The sequence below is a fragment of the Mesoplodon mirus genome (genome assembly GCF_964341445.2).
Source record: "Mesoplodon mirus genome assembly, chromosome: 15".
NCBI classification, from domain to species: domain Eukaryota; kingdom Metazoa; phylum Chordata; class Mammalia; order Artiodactyla; family Ziphiidae; genus Mesoplodon; species Mesoplodon mirus.
This window is the reverse complement of record NC_138991.1, coordinates 76,958,121-76,978,587: the sequence shown is the minus strand read 5'-3', so window position 1 is coordinate 76,978,587 and position 20,467 is coordinate 76,958,121. Positions and strand designations below refer to the sequence as shown.

General features: G+C 41.1%; 1 protein-coding gene across 1 annotated transcript; it reads right to left on the bottom strand.

Annotated features, from left to right (window-relative positions):
* Positions 1-17,016: 17,016 nt before the first annotated feature.
* Positions 17,017-18,696, bottom strand: LOC309816956 (guided entry of tail-anchored proteins factor CAMLG-like). Its single transcript, XM_082644791.1, is given in 2 exon segments — positions 17,017-17,751; positions 17,753-18,696. Coding segments are annotated over 2 exon segments (1,023 nt in total). The 5' UTR covers positions 18,275-18,696; the 3' UTR covers positions 17,017-17,250.
* Between the last annotated feature and the right edge of the window lie 1,771 nt (positions 18,697-20,467).

Sequence of the window (20,467 nt, the reverse complement as noted above, 5' to 3'; positions counted from 1 at the left end):
GTTTCCTGCCTAGAGAAGTTCCTTTATCATTTGTTGTAAAGCTGGTTTGGTGGTGCCGAATTATCTTAGCTTTTGCTTGTCTGTAAAGGTTTTAATTTCTCCGTCAAATATGAATGAGATCCTTGCTGCATAAAGCAATCTTCATTGTAGGTTTTTCCCTTTCATCACTTTGATTATGTCCAACCACTCCCTTCTGGCTTGCAGAGTTTCTGCTGAAAGATCAGCTGTTAACCTTATGGGGACTCCCTTATATTTTATTTGTTCTTTTTCCCTTGCTGCTTTTAATATTTTTTCTTTATATTTAATTTTTGATAGTTTGATTAATATGTGTGTTGTTGTGTTTCTCCTTAGATTTATTCTGTATGGGACTCTCTGTGCTTTCTGGACTTGATTAAATATTTCCTTTCCCATATTAGGGAAGTTTTCAACTATAATCTCTTCAAATATTTTCTCAGTCCCTTTCTTTCCCTCTTCTTCTTCTGGGACCCCTATAATTCAAATGTTGGTGTGTTTAATGTTGTCCCAGAAGTCTCTGGGACTGTCCTCTATTCTTTTCATTCTTTTTTCTTTATTCTGCTCTGCAGTAGTTATTTCCACTATTTTATCTTCCAGTTCACTTATCCGTTCTTCTGCCCCAGTTATTCTGCTACTGATTCCTTCTAGAGAATTTTTAATTTCATTTATTGTGTTATTCATCATCGTTTGTTTACTCTTCAGTTCTCCTAGGTCCTTGTTAAACGTTTCTTGTATTTTCTCCATTCTATTTCCAAGATTTTGGATCATCTTTACTATCATTACTCTGAATTCTTTTATGTAGACTGCATATTTCCTCTTCATTTGTTTGGTCTCGTGGGTTTTTACCTTGGGCATTCATGTGCTGTGTGTTTCTCTGTCTTCTCATTTTGCTTAACTTACTGTGTTTGGGGTCTCCTTCTTGCAGGCTGCAGGTTCATAGTTCCCATTCTTTTTGGTGTCTGCCCCCAGTGGCTAAGGTTGGTTCAGTGGGTTGTGTAGGCTTTCTGGTGGAGGGGACTAGTGCCTGTGTTCTGGTGGATGAGTCTGGATCTTGTCTTTCTGGTGGGCAGGTCCACGTCTGGTGGTGTGTTTTGGGGTTTCTGTGACCTTATTATGACTTTAGGCAGCCTCTCTGCTAATGGATGTGTTTGTGTTCCTGTCTTGCTAGTTGTTGGGCATAGGGTGTCCAGCACTGTAGCTTGCTGGTCGTTGAGTGGAGCTGGGTCTTAGATTTGAGATGGATATCTCTGGGAGAGCTTTCACCATTTGATATTAAGTGGAGCTGGGAGGCCTTGTTGGATCAATGTCCTGAACTAGGTTCTCCCACCTCAGAGGCACAGGCCTGATACCCAGGCGGAGCACCAAAACCCTGTCAGCCACACGGCTTAGAAGAAAAGGGAGAAAGAAAGAAAGAATGTAAAAAATAAAATAAAGTTATTAAAATAAAAAATAAAAATTAAAAATTAAAAAAATTAAAAAGTAATAAAAAAAGAAAAAAATATAGAGATAAAGAAAGAAGAGACCAACAAAACCAAAAAACAAATCCACAAATGATAACAAGCTCTAAAAACTATACTAAAAAAAACGGACAGACAGACCCCTAGGAGAAATGGTAAAAAACAAAGCTATACAGACAAAATCACACACAGAAGCATACACATACACTGTCACAAAAAGAGAAAAAGGAAAAATATATATATATTGTGGCTCCCAAAGTCCACCTCCTCAATTTGGGATGATTTGTTGTCTATTCAGGTATTCCACAGATGAAGCACACATCAAGTTGATTGTGGAGATTTAATCTGCTGCTCCTGAGGCTGCTGGGAGAAATTTCCCTTTCTCTTTGTTAGCACAGCTCCTGAGGTTCAGCTTTGGATTTGACCCTGCTTCTGCGTGTAGATCGCCTGAGGGCATCTGTTCTTCGCTCAGATAGGACAGGGTTAAAGGAGCAGCTGATGAGGGGGCTCTGCCTCACTCAGACTGGGGGGAGGGAGGAGTACAGATGCAGGACAAGCCTTCAGTGGCAGAGGCCGGCATGATGGTGTACTAGCCTGAGGCATGCTGTGTGTTCTCCTGGGGAAGTTGTCCCTGGATCACGGGACCCTGGCACTAGCGGGCTGCACAGGCTTGCACACAACCTTCTTGGTGGCCGCAGTAGCAGACTTAGCGTCTCATGCCTGTCCCTGGTGTCTGCGCTGATAGCCACGGCTCATGCCCGTCTCTGGAGCTCGTTTAGTGGTGCTCTGAATCCCCTCTCCTCGTGCACTCCGAAACAGTGGTCTCTTGCCTCTTAGCTGTGGTGCACTAGCCCCCTTCAGGCTGTGTTCATGCAGCAAACCCCAGTCCTCTCCCTGGGGTCTGACCTCCGAAGCCAGAGCCTCAGCTCCCAGCCCCCACCCACCCCAGCGGGTGAGCAGATAAGCCTCTCGGGCTGGTGAGTGCTGGTCCGCACTGATCCCTGTCTCCGCCAGTGAAGGGGCTTCCTAGTGTGTGGAAACTTTTCCTCCTTCACAGCTACCTCCCACTCATGCAGGTCCTATCCCTATTCTTTTGTCTCTGTTTTTTCTTTTTTCTTTTGCCCTACCCAGGTACATGGAGAGTTTCTTGCCTTTTGGGAGGTCTGAGGTCTTCTGCCAGCATTCAGTAGGTGTTCTGTAGGAGTTGTTCCACATGTAGATGTATTTCTGATGTATTTGTGGGGAGGAAGGTGATCTCCATGTCTTACTCTTCTGCCATCTTGAAGGTCTCCTTCTATATTACATTTTCTTTATCCACTCATTCATCAAAGTGCATTTACGTCATTCTATAGCTCGGCTATTGTGAATAATGCTGTAATGGACATGAGGGTACAGGTATTTCTCTGAGACACTGACTTCAGTTCTTTCGTGTATATGGTCAGAAGTGGGATTGCTGCGTCATATGGAAGTTCTATTTTTAATCACTTGTTTCTTCTTAACCTAGTAGCTCCCCACATTTCTAATGTGTCTATGTTTATAGGAACATGTCAGAGTCATACACCGGGATGGATTCTAGACAAAATGGAAAAAAAAAGTTTGATCATGTTTGCAGAAGTTGAGTACCACAAACGTTGTTTGTGAAATGAATAAACAATACCACTTGCGTGTTAGACTTCAAAATTATGCTTTTGTGGTGAGTAAAACAGAAATTATTTTGTTGAATGAATTGAATAATATATTTTGTCATCATCGATTTTATCAATCAACAAATGTTAAAGTATAACGCTATCAGGTACAAGACACTCCACTGATTTTTCTTTAAAAGGAGCGTCTATTGCACAAATAATTATTGGCATTATTAAGTAGTTAATGGACTATCTCCATTAAACGAGTCCCAGTCAATATTCTACTTCCCAACTGCTTCACCAAAAAGCAGCATATTCCTTGAGTTGGAACATTTTAGTTCTATAGAAAAAAAATTATTAAAAATTTTTGACATATGGCTTGGTGATGGAGTTAGTAAATAAATATCATTGTGCATGCTTAAAAAAATAAGTGTAGATTATGAACTGCTTTTAAATGTTAAGAACATTGTAATAGTCATAAAAGGCTGGGGCATAAAATCTTGACTTCAGCTCAGTTTCCCATATTATGTACTGTCCTAACATAACCTCCAAAAGAAAGACTGCAAATTCAGTGCCACACAAAGAGGAGTAAGAATGTTTGCAAAATCTTGTCAGAAATAAGATAAACCTGTATATACAGTTTAAAAGTAGAAGAGCTATGTTAAGCTCATCTGTGTGTTACAAAGCTCAGGACTTCGATTTCCTTTCATGTCACTAAATAGAACAGTCCAATAATCCATAGCAAAATGCAGGGAAAGGGGAAAGAAAAGTTGAAAAGTTACCAAAACATTAATTATGCTTCTGAGAAACCTGCAAATGCAATAGTGTTAAGCCCAGTAGCCTTTCAGGGCTGTGTGGGACGGTTATGGCTTTCTCCTTTGTATACAAGAGGAGCCACCACTGGATCCAGCTTTTTTTTACTGTGGTTCTTTTGTTCTCACAGCTCTGCATAAGAAAGAGAAAATGTTCTTAAGTAGTGTAAATAAGCTCTAAGAGCTAATGGATTAAAATGAAGCTGTTGAAACCATAAAATTTGAGATGAAACCCTGAAGCCTTACTCTGACATTATCTAAAAATACAGTAGTTTTCCCTGATAAAATATTTCATACACATAAATTATTTCTGTCTCTGTCTCTCACACACACTTTTTGGTGATGGCTAGACTAGCATAAAATGTTTCCTTCAGACACTTATAAAAATGCAAGCCTTTGGAAAAGTAATTTGAATTTATATTTTAAACAGATACTTAATGAAACCAAAATATCAGCCAAACATGTTGTGAGGTGCACTAATTGAATCTGAAACGAAATTCAAACATATTTAACTGTGCTGAAAACACTGGAACAAAGTATATATTCTCTAAACCTATTGAACAGAAACAAAACCGAATCATCAATATCTTTTTTGATCCAAACCAGTAATTCATTTGAAATTTCTATTCCTCCTTTTAATTGAAAATTTATCCTGAAAGTGTGTTGGGTTTTATGTGGCTGTTTGGCCAGGTTGCTTATTCCTTACAGGGAACCCCGATGTTCCTTGGAGCTCCGTTATAGGGAAGCAGCTATGAGGACCCTGGAGAAGGTGCGTGATTTTTTTTCCAAAACAAAGATTAAGTATATTTGTCATAGATAATAATAATTCCCACTGTTTTCTCAATTATTCCTAGGTTTTCTCTGTTGGAGAACCTTTTGAACAAATATCCATCCCACTGACAATCATTTTAATTGGAATTTAGGAGATAGCTAATATACACAATAATACATCCAGATAAAATCAATGATCCTAAAAGGCCAGGTTGTTTTTGCCACTGCTCCAATTAAAGTGCGGCAGTAAAGAGCAGAACTGACATTGATTTTCCTTTTGCTTTTTTTGAAAATAGATCTTTTCCTTGATAAGCAATGAAAAAATATATTCTACAGGACCTTTTTTTCTTTGTGCTGTATAAAGTTGCTTCTAATGTACTCTTGGTTATCTACTTGATAATGAGCAAAGTTTAGTACCAATTAATCCACTGCTATGGTATTTCCTTTTGCTTGTTTTCATTCAATTCATTTCAAAATACCAAGGTGGAAAAAAGCAAAGACAGGAATTTAAGCTTGTCAACTGCATTGAATATGTCACTCAAAGGCAGATTAACCATAGCAGTTTTTCACACGATGCGGGGAAAGCATTCCCAAAATTATATTCAGGACAATAAATGAAATATACCCAGGCATTAAAGATTTTAAAAGAGGCTGTAAATTAAAAAAGGGAAGTACTGTTTATTTTATCTGAGTATATCACACCAAAGTGATAACCTAAAATTTAAAATCAAAATGTAAGTTTGACTTTGGAATACTCCCTTTCAACACTGTCATACACAACGGTGTCTATTTATAACATGAGTGCTGGGGGTGGGGCAGGGAGAGGAAGTGAATCATCAAAGATGTTTTGATTTCATGACAAAGATTCAGTTGGAAGCTTATCACCCTGATGCACAGTACTATACCATATGGGTGCATACCTTGAGTTACAATTTCCTGTTATTCTTTATTCCTGTAAAACAAATGCAGCCCAAATGTGGAAGAAGAGTATAGTGGGTATAAAATGTATCTATCACTACAGGCTATGACAGAAAAAGCCATCCAAACCTCCATCCTGTTTCAATAATATCTATTTGCATGCATCAAGGAAACACAGGATTCTCTGTGAAAACCTCCAATGTGCTCGGAAATGTTTCATGGTCATAAAGTCACTCCTTTCCTGATTTAATATTAGCTCCAAGGGAAAATATTTTTTTCTGCTGAATGGTGGCACCCTTCAGGACAATAAGGATCCTTGGAGGGTCTTTCTTCTCAAAATGAGTTATGCCAGGACCTAGTGAAGGCTGACGGGAACACATAACCAAGGGTGTTTACAACCCTGGGTCACTGGTTCAGATAAGGGACCACACCGTTAGCCTCCACTTTCCTTTGAGAGATACACAAAACATTCCCTCCTGTCAAATTGGGAAACTTCCATTAGTACTCATTTCTCAAAAAGGAATTATGTCTGCATCTAGAATATACACATTACCAAGATGAGCTTGAAATTGGATCTTGTTTAGGCAATCAAAACATCTTTGGTGATTCACTTCCCATCACTGAACTAAAAAAGTGAAGGCACAAATAGCCACACTTCACACATAATTAACTCGAAATGCAGCATTTCGCTGATCTGAAAGTCATTTCTAGATCCCAACTTCATAGAATTCCCTCCTCCTCCATCCCACAATGGCCCGATCCCCATCCACCTTCCCCCGTTACTGCCCACGTGGGAAGTGTATAGGATGCATTTGACGTGCATTGGGGGGTGCAAATGACTTTTACATCATTAAATGCAACTGAATACTCAATCCTGGAGTAGGCATCTTGTTTCTTTTATAAGATACGGGTTTAGGATGAGGAGGAAGATTAACTGTGTTATGCAAAAATGCAATCAGCATATTGAAAAGAATTGGGATCCTCAAAAAAAATAAATTGGCCCGTTTATACAAAATACAAAAATAGTCAAAGCTTATCTGTGCTCTTAGAAGTAAGGACAGAGGTATCCCTGGTGGGGATAGTTACAGGAAGGGAACAGATAACGTTCTGTTTTTTGGTTGGGGTACAAAAAGATGGAGCAAGCTCTACACTCCACGTGCACTTCTAGAAACTTTCTTTCTATTCAGTAGAGAGTAGAAAATTTACAGGCATGTCTAAGCAATGCCGTTTGCTTTTAGATCCAGTCATAGAACTGCTGATGACCCTTGGTATTATGATTTTTAAACCTTTCATTTTGAAATAATTATAAATTCAGAAGAAGTTGCAAAAGATAGTACAGGGAGTCTCATGTAACCTTTACCTTGTTTTCCTAAGTGGTTCAATTTTACATGACTATGTTATAACACCAAAACCAGGAAATGGACATGGGTACCATGTGTATGTATATATAGTTCCAGTCATTTTAATCACGTAAGTAGATTCCTCTGACGACCACCAACCAGAGACAGAACCATTCCACTACCACAGAAATCTCTCCTGCTGCCCAGGGTCAGGTTCCACCCCTTCCTCGCCACCATTCCTAAACCCTGGTAGCCACTAATCTCTTTCCCATCTCTATAAGTTTGCCTTTTTGAGATTTTTATGAATGGAATCATACTGTATGTTACCTTCTCAGATTGGCTTTTTTTTTTAAACTTAGCATAATGCCCTTGAGATTCATCCAAGTTGTTACGTGTATTAGTAGTTCACTCCTTTTTATTGCTGAGAAGTCTTTCACAGTATGATGTACATAGTTTGTTTAACCATTTACTTATTGAGGGATATCTTGGTTGTTTCTAGTTTGGGGATATTATAAGTAAAGCGGCTGTGAACTATCATGTATAGGTTTTTGTTCAGACATAAATCTTCATTTCTCTGAGATAAATGCCCAGGAATGCAATTGCTAGGTTGTATGGTAGATATATGTTTTGTTTTTTAAAAGAAATTGCCAAACACTTTTCCAGAGTGGCTGTACCATTTTACATTCCCACCAGCAATATATGAGAGATCCAGTTTTTCTGTGTCCTCGCCAGCATTTATATTATCATTATTTTTATGTTTTAGCTCTTCTAATAAGTGTGTTGTGATAGCTCATTGTGGTCTTAATTTTAATTTCCCTAATGGCTCATGATGTGGAACAACTTTTCATGTGCTTATTTGCCATTCCTATATCCTCTTCAGTGAAACATCTCTTCATACTGTTCAACTTCATTTTGTTTTCTTTATTTTTGCTATCTTGCCTAATTAAGTCCCTCAATATTTTTAGCTACTTCTTAAGATAACTAAAGATGTTTCCCCTATTCCAGTATCTACAGGTTGTTACTTCTGCTAGTGATGACTGATACTTCCCACTTGTTTCCAGAGTGCCTCTGCTTTCTCACCCCCTTTACATTGCTCATCCTCTTCATTCTGTCCAGAAAGTCACTTTCTAGACTCTTTGCCTCTCTTATACTCTGGTTACTGATGGAACTTCAAAGTCCTAGTGGATTCACATCAAATGACAGCATTTCCAGGAAGCCTTCGCTTTTCTTACCAAATAAACATAATCATGAATCCCTTAAATTGGCAGCATACTTTAAAAGATAGTTCCAAATGGCACCCTGGGAAATGCCATTAGCGCTCTATCCATACGGCATTTGGCATATTTTCCACACCGACTTCTGTAGCAGCAGCCACTCCTTTCTGTTTTTTTCTGCCCAGAGGCTTTCTCTGGCTTTCGGGGGCTGCTCTGCTGGAGCAGAAGTGCTGGGAGTAGCCCCAGATCAATGCTGAAGCTTCCTTGCTCCTGATTTGAGATTATTGATTGCCCAGAGTCCCCAAGTGGGATTAAGCCCCCCATTGCCCACGGTGTTAACTGGCTTGAAAACACGCCTCTTACTGACTGCCTTCTCTGTCTTACTTTCCTGATGATATTTTCTGAGGTCCCCTTCTGCATAAACTCAGATCATTGTCTCAGGTTCTTCTTTGGGAGAACCCCAAAGTAGGCAGCAAGTATTACCTTCTACCTTGATTGATAGTAACCCACAAACTCATGGTCTTTCCTACTAAACTGACAGCTTTTTGCAGAAAGGAAACTAGAAAGAGAAAAAAAAAAAAACAAGAAGATATCATGGTAGAGAGAACAGCAAGTTCAAAGGCCATGATGCCAACATATTCTCGGTGGGTTCAAGAAAGAATAAAGTATCAGTCGGGGAGGTGAGGGCGATCTGGCTGCAACACCTGTCACCCCACTGATTGCCAGGGTTGATTCGGCTAGGCGGGTGTCCCCTCCCTCCCTCACCACTCCATGTGCATCCCTCCCGAAGCTGCAAGCTCAGTCGAAGAGGACCACCTTCCCGATAGAGGAGGACTGTTCTTCAGTCAAGGGTATACGAGTAGCTGTGCTCCCCTGCTAGAACCTCCAAACAAGCTCTCAAGTTACCAGTCGGGCTGCCGTGGAGTAAGCAAGGATAAACGTGGCTGGAGTTGGAGATGAGCTCATGTAGAAAAGTTCTGACTTCCCCCTTCTTCAAATAGAGAATGAGAACAAGTGGCTGAAGAGAGTTTTATGGCCAAATTGCCTGGGAAATGTGATATTTCTCATTAATGTCATCAGTTTCTAAATCTTCAATATATCATCAATGCACACAGGCTATTTCTCCTGGTATTTTAATGATTAATACACATAGTCAAACTAATTAGAAACCTTAGGATATTCTTGTTATATGGAAAATTGGGTGCACAGACAGACAAGGTTACAGGTTATATATTTATTCATTAAACAGATATGAAGGCAGCGCATGTAGGTTACATCTTGGGGTGGAGTTAAAGTGACAGTCTGTGAAATGGGCAGAGATACTAGCCCTTTTCAGACTGGGATGTACCGGTCATTGAATTTTGGTTAGACCTTACTCATGCTACGTTCTCATGTTATTAATCTCAAAGATGAAACAACCTAAATCTTGACATAAATCCTTCCCAAACCAGGGGATTAAAGCATTAATACCAATCAGCTATATCTGTGACCAGAGGTCATGAAGCTTTTCTGCAGAGCTGAAAAATAGATTTCATTCTTGATGTGAGACATTGCCATTTATCAAAGAATTGATCAAATTCTATAAGATTCAGTGACTTTGAGGAGAAGAATGTTCCCTGGAGACCAGGCTGAGAGGTATCCATGAGGAGAAGAATGTTCCCTGGAGACCAGGCTGAGAGGTATCCAAATCCACTTCACTTCTGTTTGAAGGTAGACTTTCAGGATTTAAGTTACGCCATGAACATGAAAAGATGCCTGACATCACTAATCACTGGGGACATGCAAATCAAACTACAATGAGATATCACCTCACAACTGTAAGAATGGCTGTTGTCAAAAGGACAAGAGATAGCAAATGCTGGTGAGGACGTGAAGAAAAGGGAACCCTGGTACACTCTTGCTGGGAATGTAAACTGGTGCAGCCACTCTGGAAAACAGTATGGAAGTCCTTCAAACAATTAAAAATACAACTACCATATGATCCAGCTATTCCACTTCTGGATATATATTTAAAGAAATGATATCAGGACTTCAAAGAGATATCTGCACTCCCATGTTCATTGCAGCATGATTCACAATTATCAAGACACGGAAACAGCCTAAGTGTCCATTGACAGATGAATGGATCTATATATATGGAACAGATGAATGGATCTATATATACGGATCCATGTATATAATGGAATATTATTTAGCCACAGAAAAGAAGGAAATCCTGCCCCTGTAACAAGATGGATGGACCCTGAGGGCTTATGCTGAGTGCAATTAGTCAGACAGAGAAAGACAAATACTATATGATATCAGATATATGTGGAATCTAAAAACATAGAACTCATAGTAACAGAGTAGAATGGTGATTGCCAGATGCTAGGCTGGGGAAATGGGGAGATGTTTGTCAAAGAGTACACATTTTTAGTTATAGGATAAATAAGTGCTAAGGATCTTTAGTACAGGATGGTGACTATAGTTAACAATACTGTATTGTACACTTGAAAGTTTCTATGAGAATAGAGCCTTAATGTTCCTACCATAATAACAACAACAACAAAATGGTAATTATATGAAGGATGTGTTAGCTAACCTCATTGTGGTAAATATATCACAATATATACATGTATCAAATTATCACATTGTACACTTTAAACTTCTACGATGTTATACATCAAACATATCTCAATAAAGCCAGGGTGGGGAAGAGTTATGCCATGAACGGGGAGAAGAAATATAAATACAATAAGCCCATCTTGGCATCTTCCTTATATGCATTTTCAGGAATAAAATATTTAAAAAGGGATAATTTATTTACATTAGCTTTCTCTTAGTTGTGTACCTTCGTTTTGTAATCTGTTATCACTTCTGCATAACAAAGTAACCCCCAAACGTAGTGATTTAAAACAACAGAAGGATTTATTTTGGGAAGAGTTCAATAGGGGATAGCTGTCTCTGCTTTACTTGGCTTCTGATAGAAAGGAGGCTGGAATGCTATAATCATCTTAAGGTCTGTTCCCTCATGTGTCTTGCTGAGAAGATGAAATAGTTGGGTCCGGCAAGGCCAGGGTTCCTGGGGGCAAGGCTGTCTATCTCTATGGGAGGTCTCCACATGGTCTCCCCTTCTTTGTAGCTTCAGTGTAGCTGAACTTCTTGCATATTGGCACTGGGTTCTCAGAGTGCACATCCCAAAGGATTGCCATCAGGCAAAGCCATACTGCCTTTTATTACCTAGTCTCAGAAATCTTATATCACATCTGCCAAAGTCTGTTGATTGAGGAGACATTTACAAGGTTTACTCAGGTTCAAGGGAGGAGACACAGCTGAAGGAGTGTCAGTGTCACATTGTAGGAAGATGTTTGGCCATCTTTGGAAAATACTGTCTGCCATATCTTGCCTTTTCTAATATGTGCTGAACCGCAGACCTGCAGGCAAAATAGCTCACAGCTTTTGAGATCTGAGTCTGGCTCCCTGAACTGAACAACTGGAAATGATAAAAAGATTAAAAAAACACTCATGTTATGTACATTTTTATACCTGGGCATTGCATTGGAATCAGACAGAACTGAGTCTGAATCTCAGCTCTGCTATTTTCAACTCAGGTTTCTTCATCTGCAAAAATGTGTGGAATTCCTATCTCAGAGTAGTTATGGTGATTAAATGAGATAGTTCATGTAAACCCTGAACATAATGCCTGCCCATATGGTTACTGGTTTCAGAGGGGAGTGTTAGTGATGGAGATAGAAATGAATAGTAGTAAAAGAGGTGAAATATTTTTTTAAAATGTCTGTTTTGAATCATCTCTGTAGGTTTTCTTCTGTGGTTCCCCTAAATTACCCAATAAGTGAGCTTCCTCTAGTCTTATACCACTCAAGCTCATGGCCGTTAGTGCTGTGTATTTGATGAATGCACATGGATTTGAATTAAACAGAATCAAATCAAGCGCCTTCTAAAAAGAATGCCTTGGACTTCCCTGGTGGCGCAGTGGTTGAGAGTCTGCCTGCCGATGCAGGGGACACGGGTTCGTGCCCCGGTCCAGGAAGATCCCACATGCCGCGGAGCAGCTGGGCCCGTGAGCCATGGCCACTGAGCCTGCGCTCCGCAATGGGAGAGGCCACAACAGTGAGAGGCCCGCGTACCGCAAAAAAAAAAAAAAAAAAAAAAAGAATACCTCAGTGCTGTTCTTGGTTCAGCCCATGAATCACTGTGGAACTTGGCACTGGTAAGCTTTGTGCATATTGCACAACTATAGCATTGCTTTAGGGTTGACCCTTTCCACTGTAGAAGATCTATCAGTTAGGATCGGCAGTGAAACCCACAAACAGTGAGTGTGAGACATGTGGCCTCCAAAGGGAGGCTGCTGCCCCTCAGAAAGCCTGTGAGCTCACCAGGGGCCCCCAGGCTCTCTCCTTCCATCTGAGGGCCCCGTACTGCTTGCTGTCAGGTCTCCTCATTCATCTTCAAACCTCAAACTCTCCTGGACGTCTTTCACTCCTCTCTTCAATGGTTCACCTGCTCTTACTTTCTAGCTCTGCATTTCATTGAAAGCCTTTAGAATCTTTGAGGGCAAGTAATGTGTGTACTACTTCTTTCATCCTTACATGTATTTTTAACACCCACCACTGCCTAGACACTGTTCTCGGCCCTGGAAAGTCACAATGAGCTACAGAAGCTCCCTGTCTTAGGCTGGGCTCCCCCAGAAGCACACCTGGAGACATGGATTCATGTGCAAGTAGCATATGTAGGAGGTGATCTCAGGAAACACCAGTAGGTGGGTGGGGAAGTGGAGCAGTAAAGGGAGGAGCTGCAAAGGGGTACGTTTTCCAGCAGGTTCAACACTGTAGACAAGTGGAGCTTGATCGTGCTGGGGAGCCCTGGGAAACAGTGCAGGTTACATTCCTCAGAGTGATCCTACCCAAGTGGACGAGGGGCTGGGCTGTCTATACTCCCATCAACTCCCAACAGGGCAATTCCTGGGCCCCTCTGCAAAAGCTGGTCCCAGCAGCTAGAGAAAGCTCTCAGGCAAATAACTGTGTGTGATAAAAGGTGGTCCAGGGTGGACTGAAGTAATGAGGGGATGTATTAGTTTTGTGGGGCTACTATAACAAAATATCACAAACTGGGTGGCTTAGACAAGCAGAAATGTATTGCCTCACAGTTCTGGAGGCCTGAAGTCTGAAATTAAGGTGTAGGTAAGGCTATGCTTCCTCTAAAACTGCAGAGGAATCCATCCTTGCCTCTTTCTAGCTTCTGGTGGACCGCTGGCAATCATCGACAGTACTTGGCTTGTAGGTGCCTCATTCCAATCCTGTGTCCATATGTGGTGTTCTCCCCACGTCCTCATTTCATCTTCCTTCTGGGTGTGTCTATCTTTGTGTGCAAATCTCCCCTTTTTGTAAGGATACCAGTTAAATCAGGGGCCACCTCGTTTTTACTTGAATATCTTGGTAAAGAGCCTATTTCCAAAGAAGGATACGTTCTGAGGTACTAAGGGTTAGGATGTCAACATATCTTTTTGGGAAGACAATTCAACTGGTAACAGGGGATAGAAGTGGGGTGCTGGCATCATCTGATGTAGTTTCTGCTTTAAAGAGCCTATACTCTAGTGGGAGAAAACTAACAATAAAGAAAATATATAAGTACAATATATGATATAGGATGGTCAAAAGTGCAATGGAGAAAAATATAAAGAGGAAGTAGGATATTTCTTTGTAATCCCTAAAAGCCTTAGCACAGTTCTACACACAATGCTGGGGTTAAATACACGTTTTTGTCATGACTACATGTATAAATATAGAGAGCATTACTATTTTTTTAAGGTTTTTTTAATTATGTGTAACACAAAGTTATTTAAGTCAATAAATTTTTAAGGAATTTCACATGTTCTGATTCTTTCCACTGCCAACACCTTAGTTTCTCCAAACTCATAATCTTCAAGATAAAACAGCCCTTTCAAAAAGAAGTTATCATGTGAGTCAGCGCAGAATTCTTTTTTTTTTTTTTTTGTGGTACGCGGGCCTCTCACTGTTGTGGCCTCTCCCGTTGCGGAGCACAGGCTCCGGACGCGCAGGCTCAGCGGCCATGGCTCACAGGCCCAGCCACTCTGTGGCATGTGGGATCTTCCCGGACCGGGGCACGAACACGTGTCCCCTGCATCGGCAGGTGGTCTCTCAACCACTGCGCCACCAGGGAAGCCCCAGCCCACAATTCTTTTCGTTAAGCTTCTTTGATCTCCAATGAAATATGGACACACTTCAAACTTCCCTACCTGTAATCTTTGGGATCCAATTTCCTCAAGCGATTTACTTTAGGACCATGTTTAGGGTCAGGAGATGGATCTGCCTGGTTCTGAATTTGACACCCTCTAAAAATGTATTAGGTTCAAATCATATTCACTCCTAAGCCATCACATATTCACTCCTAAGCCATCACACAGTACAGATCATTGAGATATGCCAATACCTAAGATAAAAAGTTTGTTAGGTTTTTCATAGTTTACTTGGCAGAGAGCATTACTATTTACATTGTTATTCACTGGATGTTTAATATCCATCAAAGATCATACAATTAGTGCACTGGGTCTTTGTGGAGCTTTTGTGTCTCTTGTTATTTTAATGGTTTGTTTATTTACTCACTAAGGACTTTTAGCAACTCCATATGTTGAAATGTTGAGATCACTAAAGTAATCAATCAGAAGAAAATTGTAATCTCCCTGCAGAATTACTTTGAGGAAGAAGGGTTAACATTTTGATATATATGTTGATATAAGGTGCCTCCAAAAAAAGCAGTTTTATAAAACATTAGCCTGAAAAAGGAATGTCAACACGGAAACAGTCTCCAGTTTACTTAAGGTGGTCACAGTGATACCTCTTTCTATCCATCTCATGAGGCTCTCATTTGGTGCATTTAATTTTATTATTATTTTTTTTTAAAGGAGACGTTGGGGGTAGGAGTTTATTAATTTTTTAAATTTATTTTTGCTGTGTTGGATCTTCGTTTCTGTGTGAGGGCTTTCTCTAGTTGTGGCAAGCGGGGGCCACTCTTCATCGCGGTGCACGGGCCTCTCACTATCGCGGCCTCTCTTGTTGCGGAGCACAGGCTCCAGATGCGCAGGCTCAGTAGTTGTGGCTCACGGGCCTAGTTCCTCTGCGGCATGTGGGATCCTCCCAGACCAGGGCTCGAACCCGTGTCCCTTGCATTAGCAGGCGGATTCTCAACCACTGCGCCACCAGGGAAGCCCTATTATTATTTTTAATGCAACTCCTTAGCAACTCAGAAAGGGACATTCTAAGCATTGAAGGTATAATTATACACCACAGTTTCACAGTGGTAGAAATTATAGCAATAAAACCCTTCTAACTCTGTGTATTGTGGGGAAAAGTGACATTAATGCTAAACAGTGGGTAATAAATGAGAGGTGTTGTCAAGCAGTACAGTGACAGAAAAGTACCCTTGCAGATCTTCTTTATTTTTTTGAATAATTACCAGTTATAAAAAAAAAGGGAACAGGTCGATACTATAATCCCTTTCTGTTATTAATTGGAAGAGGGACAATTTTAATCTTATTTTGACAGTCCTTACCTAAACTGTTAACAGTTTCTTTACTCTACGTTATTAGATTAAGCCACAAACTGTAGTTGCTGGTGACCGGGCATCCTCTCTCTGCTCTTTCAAATCTTGCTCCCTGGGCTCCATGCCCTGAGACCCAGGGGGTTCCACTCAATCCTGGTCTTAAATACACACTTTTTTTTTTTTTTCCTGAAAGCTACTAAGCACAGTTTGAATGCCAGTGCTTTCAATTAAACCTTCTAGGTTTTGTACTGGTGTTAAATAGGCCACCACCAGGGTTGGTTGCTTCCAATAAATGTAGAACTAAGGGAAACGATAGTGTGTAGAGACAGATGATCCTTTTAAACAGTATAATGGAGATAAAAGATTGAGCAAACTGCTCTTTTTCTTGCTTGAGTTAGAATAGAAACGTTGTAAATGATACTCTTAAACAACTGAACCACAGTAAATATATCCACTGACAGAGGAAAAAGAAAGAAAAAGGGCCTTTAGTTAACTGTGTTAGTGATTGGCAACACATATGTCAAAATGGAAGAGAGAGCTGATCCAATATTCAGGGTTGATTTCATATTTAACAAGATTACATAGTGAAGAGACATTTAGATGATTGTCTTTCCTCCCCTGTCCTTCTTGCTGTCTTTTTGTGGCCTGTGTGGAGGACCAGGTCAGCTTCCTCTAATTGCCATGCACATTGGAAGGCCAAGAGGACAGTAGGCAAGCCCATGTCCCCTGGCCCCCCTCACCCCCTGTACACTGACTGCTTCTCACTGTATGCAGTTATGACTGTCTTCCTGAGCACTTTCTCTGTCAGTGGAAACCAGGCTTGGCCATTCACAGGGCAGGTGAGAGGTAGGGTGAAGTCCTTGTCCATGGGGACAGTGCTTAATCTTCCCCCTTCAGATGAGGCAACTCCGAGTGAGGTGTGTCATACACTCTCCCCAGATGTCCTCAGTTGGATGGAGCTCCAGTTGATCACAGTGATAATCTGCCTGTAATGCACCCAGTATTGGCTTCCTTCCTTGCCTTGTCTTGTTTCCTGGAATCGCGCCCCACCCCCCCACCCCGCCGCACCATAAACTACCAGTACTCACATCCTCATGTTACCATCACTATGAAGATTTTTTTTTTTCAATTTCTTTCATTTTATTTTTAAGATGGCTCCATTTCTCAGGACAGAACAATACAAATACAAGATTCAGTCCTTGGGACTGGCTGAGACGACATTCATCTGCTCTCCTAAAAGCACTAGCTCAGCTCTCAAAGAGGAATTACAAATCTGAGAAGTTAGGGAAAGGTGTAGACTAATTAAACAAGAAAAGTTGATTACTGACATTAGTACTCTAATCTTCGCATCAGTATTAATACAAACTCAACCCTTTCCAGTCAGGGAACCTGCCATTCCATTCCTAATCAAGTGGTTTTAAAACCTCAGAAAGCAAAAGAATTTCATAAAGGTGTAAACCAATATGCTTCCTTTAGAGTCACTGCAATATAGAAGAGAAATTTTTTTTGTAAGCTTCTCTTTCTGAGTTCTGCAGGCTTCATGGTACTTCAGAGCCCCAATAATCAAGCAGTTCATGACAAAAGATAAAAGTGAAAAAGTAGACACAGAGATCTGTGAAAACTTCGCCCATTTTGCTATAAGTATCCATTGATCGATTTATCACTTCAGCAGGAATTCCGGATAACAGAAGCTCAGCTGTTAGTACTGTTGTCTTTATCTTCTTTTCACCCTTAGGAAAATATTTGTATAGTCCCATGTATGCAAGTTGTAAAGTAAGAAATGGAGCAAATATGGACAAATATTTGCAAACAAAAGCTCTGACTCCAAAGGCAAGAAGAGCACATCCCACCAATCTAAATATTCGAAAAGAGTCAAATTCTTCAGTTGTATTTCCATCCTCTTGGTTGGGTTTTTCACTAATCAACTGTTTCCTTAGCTTCATTGCCTCTTCAAATCTGGAGAGGTACTGTTCTAGGCCATGGCGAGAACCCCTCTGGACAGTGTCTGCTGTCAGGTCTCTGTTGCGCTGCCGGAGCTCAAAGGCTTACATCAATACTGCACTCAGGAGGTTTAATGAAAGAGTCCAATTTGTCTCCCAGATGAGTCCCCTTTACCTCGGCCACACCACTCTGCTGGTCACTTGTTCCTGTACTGACCGAATCACCCAGCACTACTCGCTTTGAAACTGAAGGAATGGTGAGGGAGTTCAGTTTATCACTGTCCTGCTGCTTTGATTTTGTTTGGCTTTCTTCTTCCGCGCCGCTCCCCGGCCTGTGAAAGCCCATGATTCGGTTGATGCGCTGTTCCGAGTTCATGAGCAGCTTTCTCCGCCGCAGCTCGGCCCGACGCTGGGAAGCCGACAGGCCTGAGCCCGCCGGGGTCCCCGGCCGGTCCCCGCTGTCGGTAGCTATGGTGACCGGCTCCATCTTGCCCTCCACAATCCGGGAGTGGTGACGGTGACAGCAGCGGTAGCCGCGGCGACGAAGACTCCTGGCCGGGCCGCAAGGCAAGCGTCCCTCTACCTCTGTGGACCCGCCCCCTTCCCTAGGGCTTGGCCGCATATGCAGCCTAAGCACGCGCGCCGCCTGACGGGACCAAGCGCGAGCCTTGCGCCGCCATCTTGAGTGAGGGCATCGTTGGACGCCTCAGTTCCTCCCGCCTGGGCTGGCCCTCGTTGCTCCTCTCCCCCTGCCAGCGGGACCCGGTGGCGTTCCCTCGGAAGTGAAGAAAACCGGCACCTAGCCTGACGCACGGAAAACGTATGGGAGCGAGGAATAAACTCTTCCTACCTGGTGCCAGGAAGCAAAATGGAGATTGCAGCGGCAGACACTGGTTTCCAGTGATCTTCTTCGGCCTAGCTTATAGGCTTCGGAAATGCGACTATGAAGATTTTTGTGTTTTAGATATAAGGGAGCTCTTTGGCCTTTATAATTGCCCTTTTCTTCTTTTCTCAAAGCAATATTCACAGCCAGTCCAGATTTTTCCAGAAACCTTTTCATATTGCTTTTTTTTAAAAAAACAGATCAGATTGGTTATGTCAGCATGATTCTGTCCTCTAACCCTGTATGGTCTTCTTAAGCTCTCCCTTCTACAGGATTAATTAAAGCACTTGCTTCACAATCCAAAGTTTAAATAAAGTACCCTGGGTCATACAGATAGGTTTCAAGTTCAAGTTGTCCTGACCAAAACTTCCTTTCCAACCCCCAATACACACCATCTCCCAATAGTTTAGAGTGGCAAGTAGCACAGTGGTCACTGGTTTGGTTGGAGGTTGTTAGCTTCTTCTTTTCCCTTAAACAGCACAAGAAAAGAAGGGAAACCAGGGCCAGGGTCCAGAAAGTTGCCTGAGACTATTGTGCTTGAGCTTTTGTAGGCCAAATGGGTTGGCCCATTACTTGTGTGTGGTTAATAATCTTTCTGCAGGCCTTCCTCAAAGAAGAGCAATAGTGCTTAAAATTATATCTTTTAAGGGAGGAGTCTCCATATGGTTTCCTAAATCTTAGAGAAGAAGGTATCACGTCTTCTGGAAATTCGGTAAGCTTACCCCTGGTCTAAAATATCCAGGATTTTGACACGTACATACTCTGGTTAAATAAATACATGAACAATTGTTTGAAAAATTGGTCTGTGCGCAATAGTAGCAATAGTGGTTTTCTTTTTTCCTTCAAGGAAATAATTATTGAGATCCTACTGTGTACATGTTTTAAAAGCTGGTCCCCTATGCATGATGGGGCCTCACCAGAACTCAGGGCTGGGGTGCTTACTGCATCCTGGAAAAGAGTCTGTTCCCTTCTGCTATAAGTTTCCTTGCATTGTGGAGTTTGCAGAAGTGATTGTGTCATACCCAAGTAAAAGAAGCTCACAGGATGAATGGGAGGATTAATGGGGAGGTTAAGCTCTTAAACAAATGCAGCTCACATTTATTTCTTGTTTTTTGACCAGGATCCCAAACACATTTGCCCAAGAAGCATTTCAAAATGATTTTTGGTGATTAGCTATCATATAGAAAAAGAAGTAAGGTAACTGACCTGTCCTTTGTAGAAATGCTTCAACAATAGGATGAGAATTCCTACAAAATCTAAATATTGGTTTGTTTCCTCCATCTAGTTATCAGTGTCCACAAAGGCCATAGAGATATAATTGTTAAAGATTAAAAATAGGCACCCATAGAAGTCATTTCTCTAATTTGTTCCTTCAGGAGTGTTTTATATGGTATAAAAAAAGTACAAAAGTAAATATCATGGCCAATACCAAAGTAGTCTAGTTCCCATGATAAGGAATGCCTTAAAGTAGATAGAAATGTGATATTATCAGGGCAGAAATGTAGAAACAGAACCGTCACGTAGGATATATCCTATAGAACTATATAGGTAGCTGGAATATAGAGTTAGTTCAAGAAGTAATAGTAACAGCCAGTATCATTAGAGTGACCTGGGTCTCTCCAGAGAGCTACTGAATCATAATCTGAATTTTAAGAAGATACCATGCACAGCCTGAAGTTTGAGAAGCATTGCCTTAGAGCCTAGACTTATGCTGTTCAATACAGTACCCACTAGCCATGTGTGGCTAGTGGGTACTGTATTGAATGTATTGTATTCAATGTACTGTATTCAAATGCTACTGAGCATTTGAAATGTGGCTAGCCTAAATAGAAATATGCTACACCAAATTTCAAAGATGTAATATAAGAAAAATAATGCAAAATATATTACCAGAGATAAAGAAAGCCACTTCATAGTGGTAAAGCGGTAACT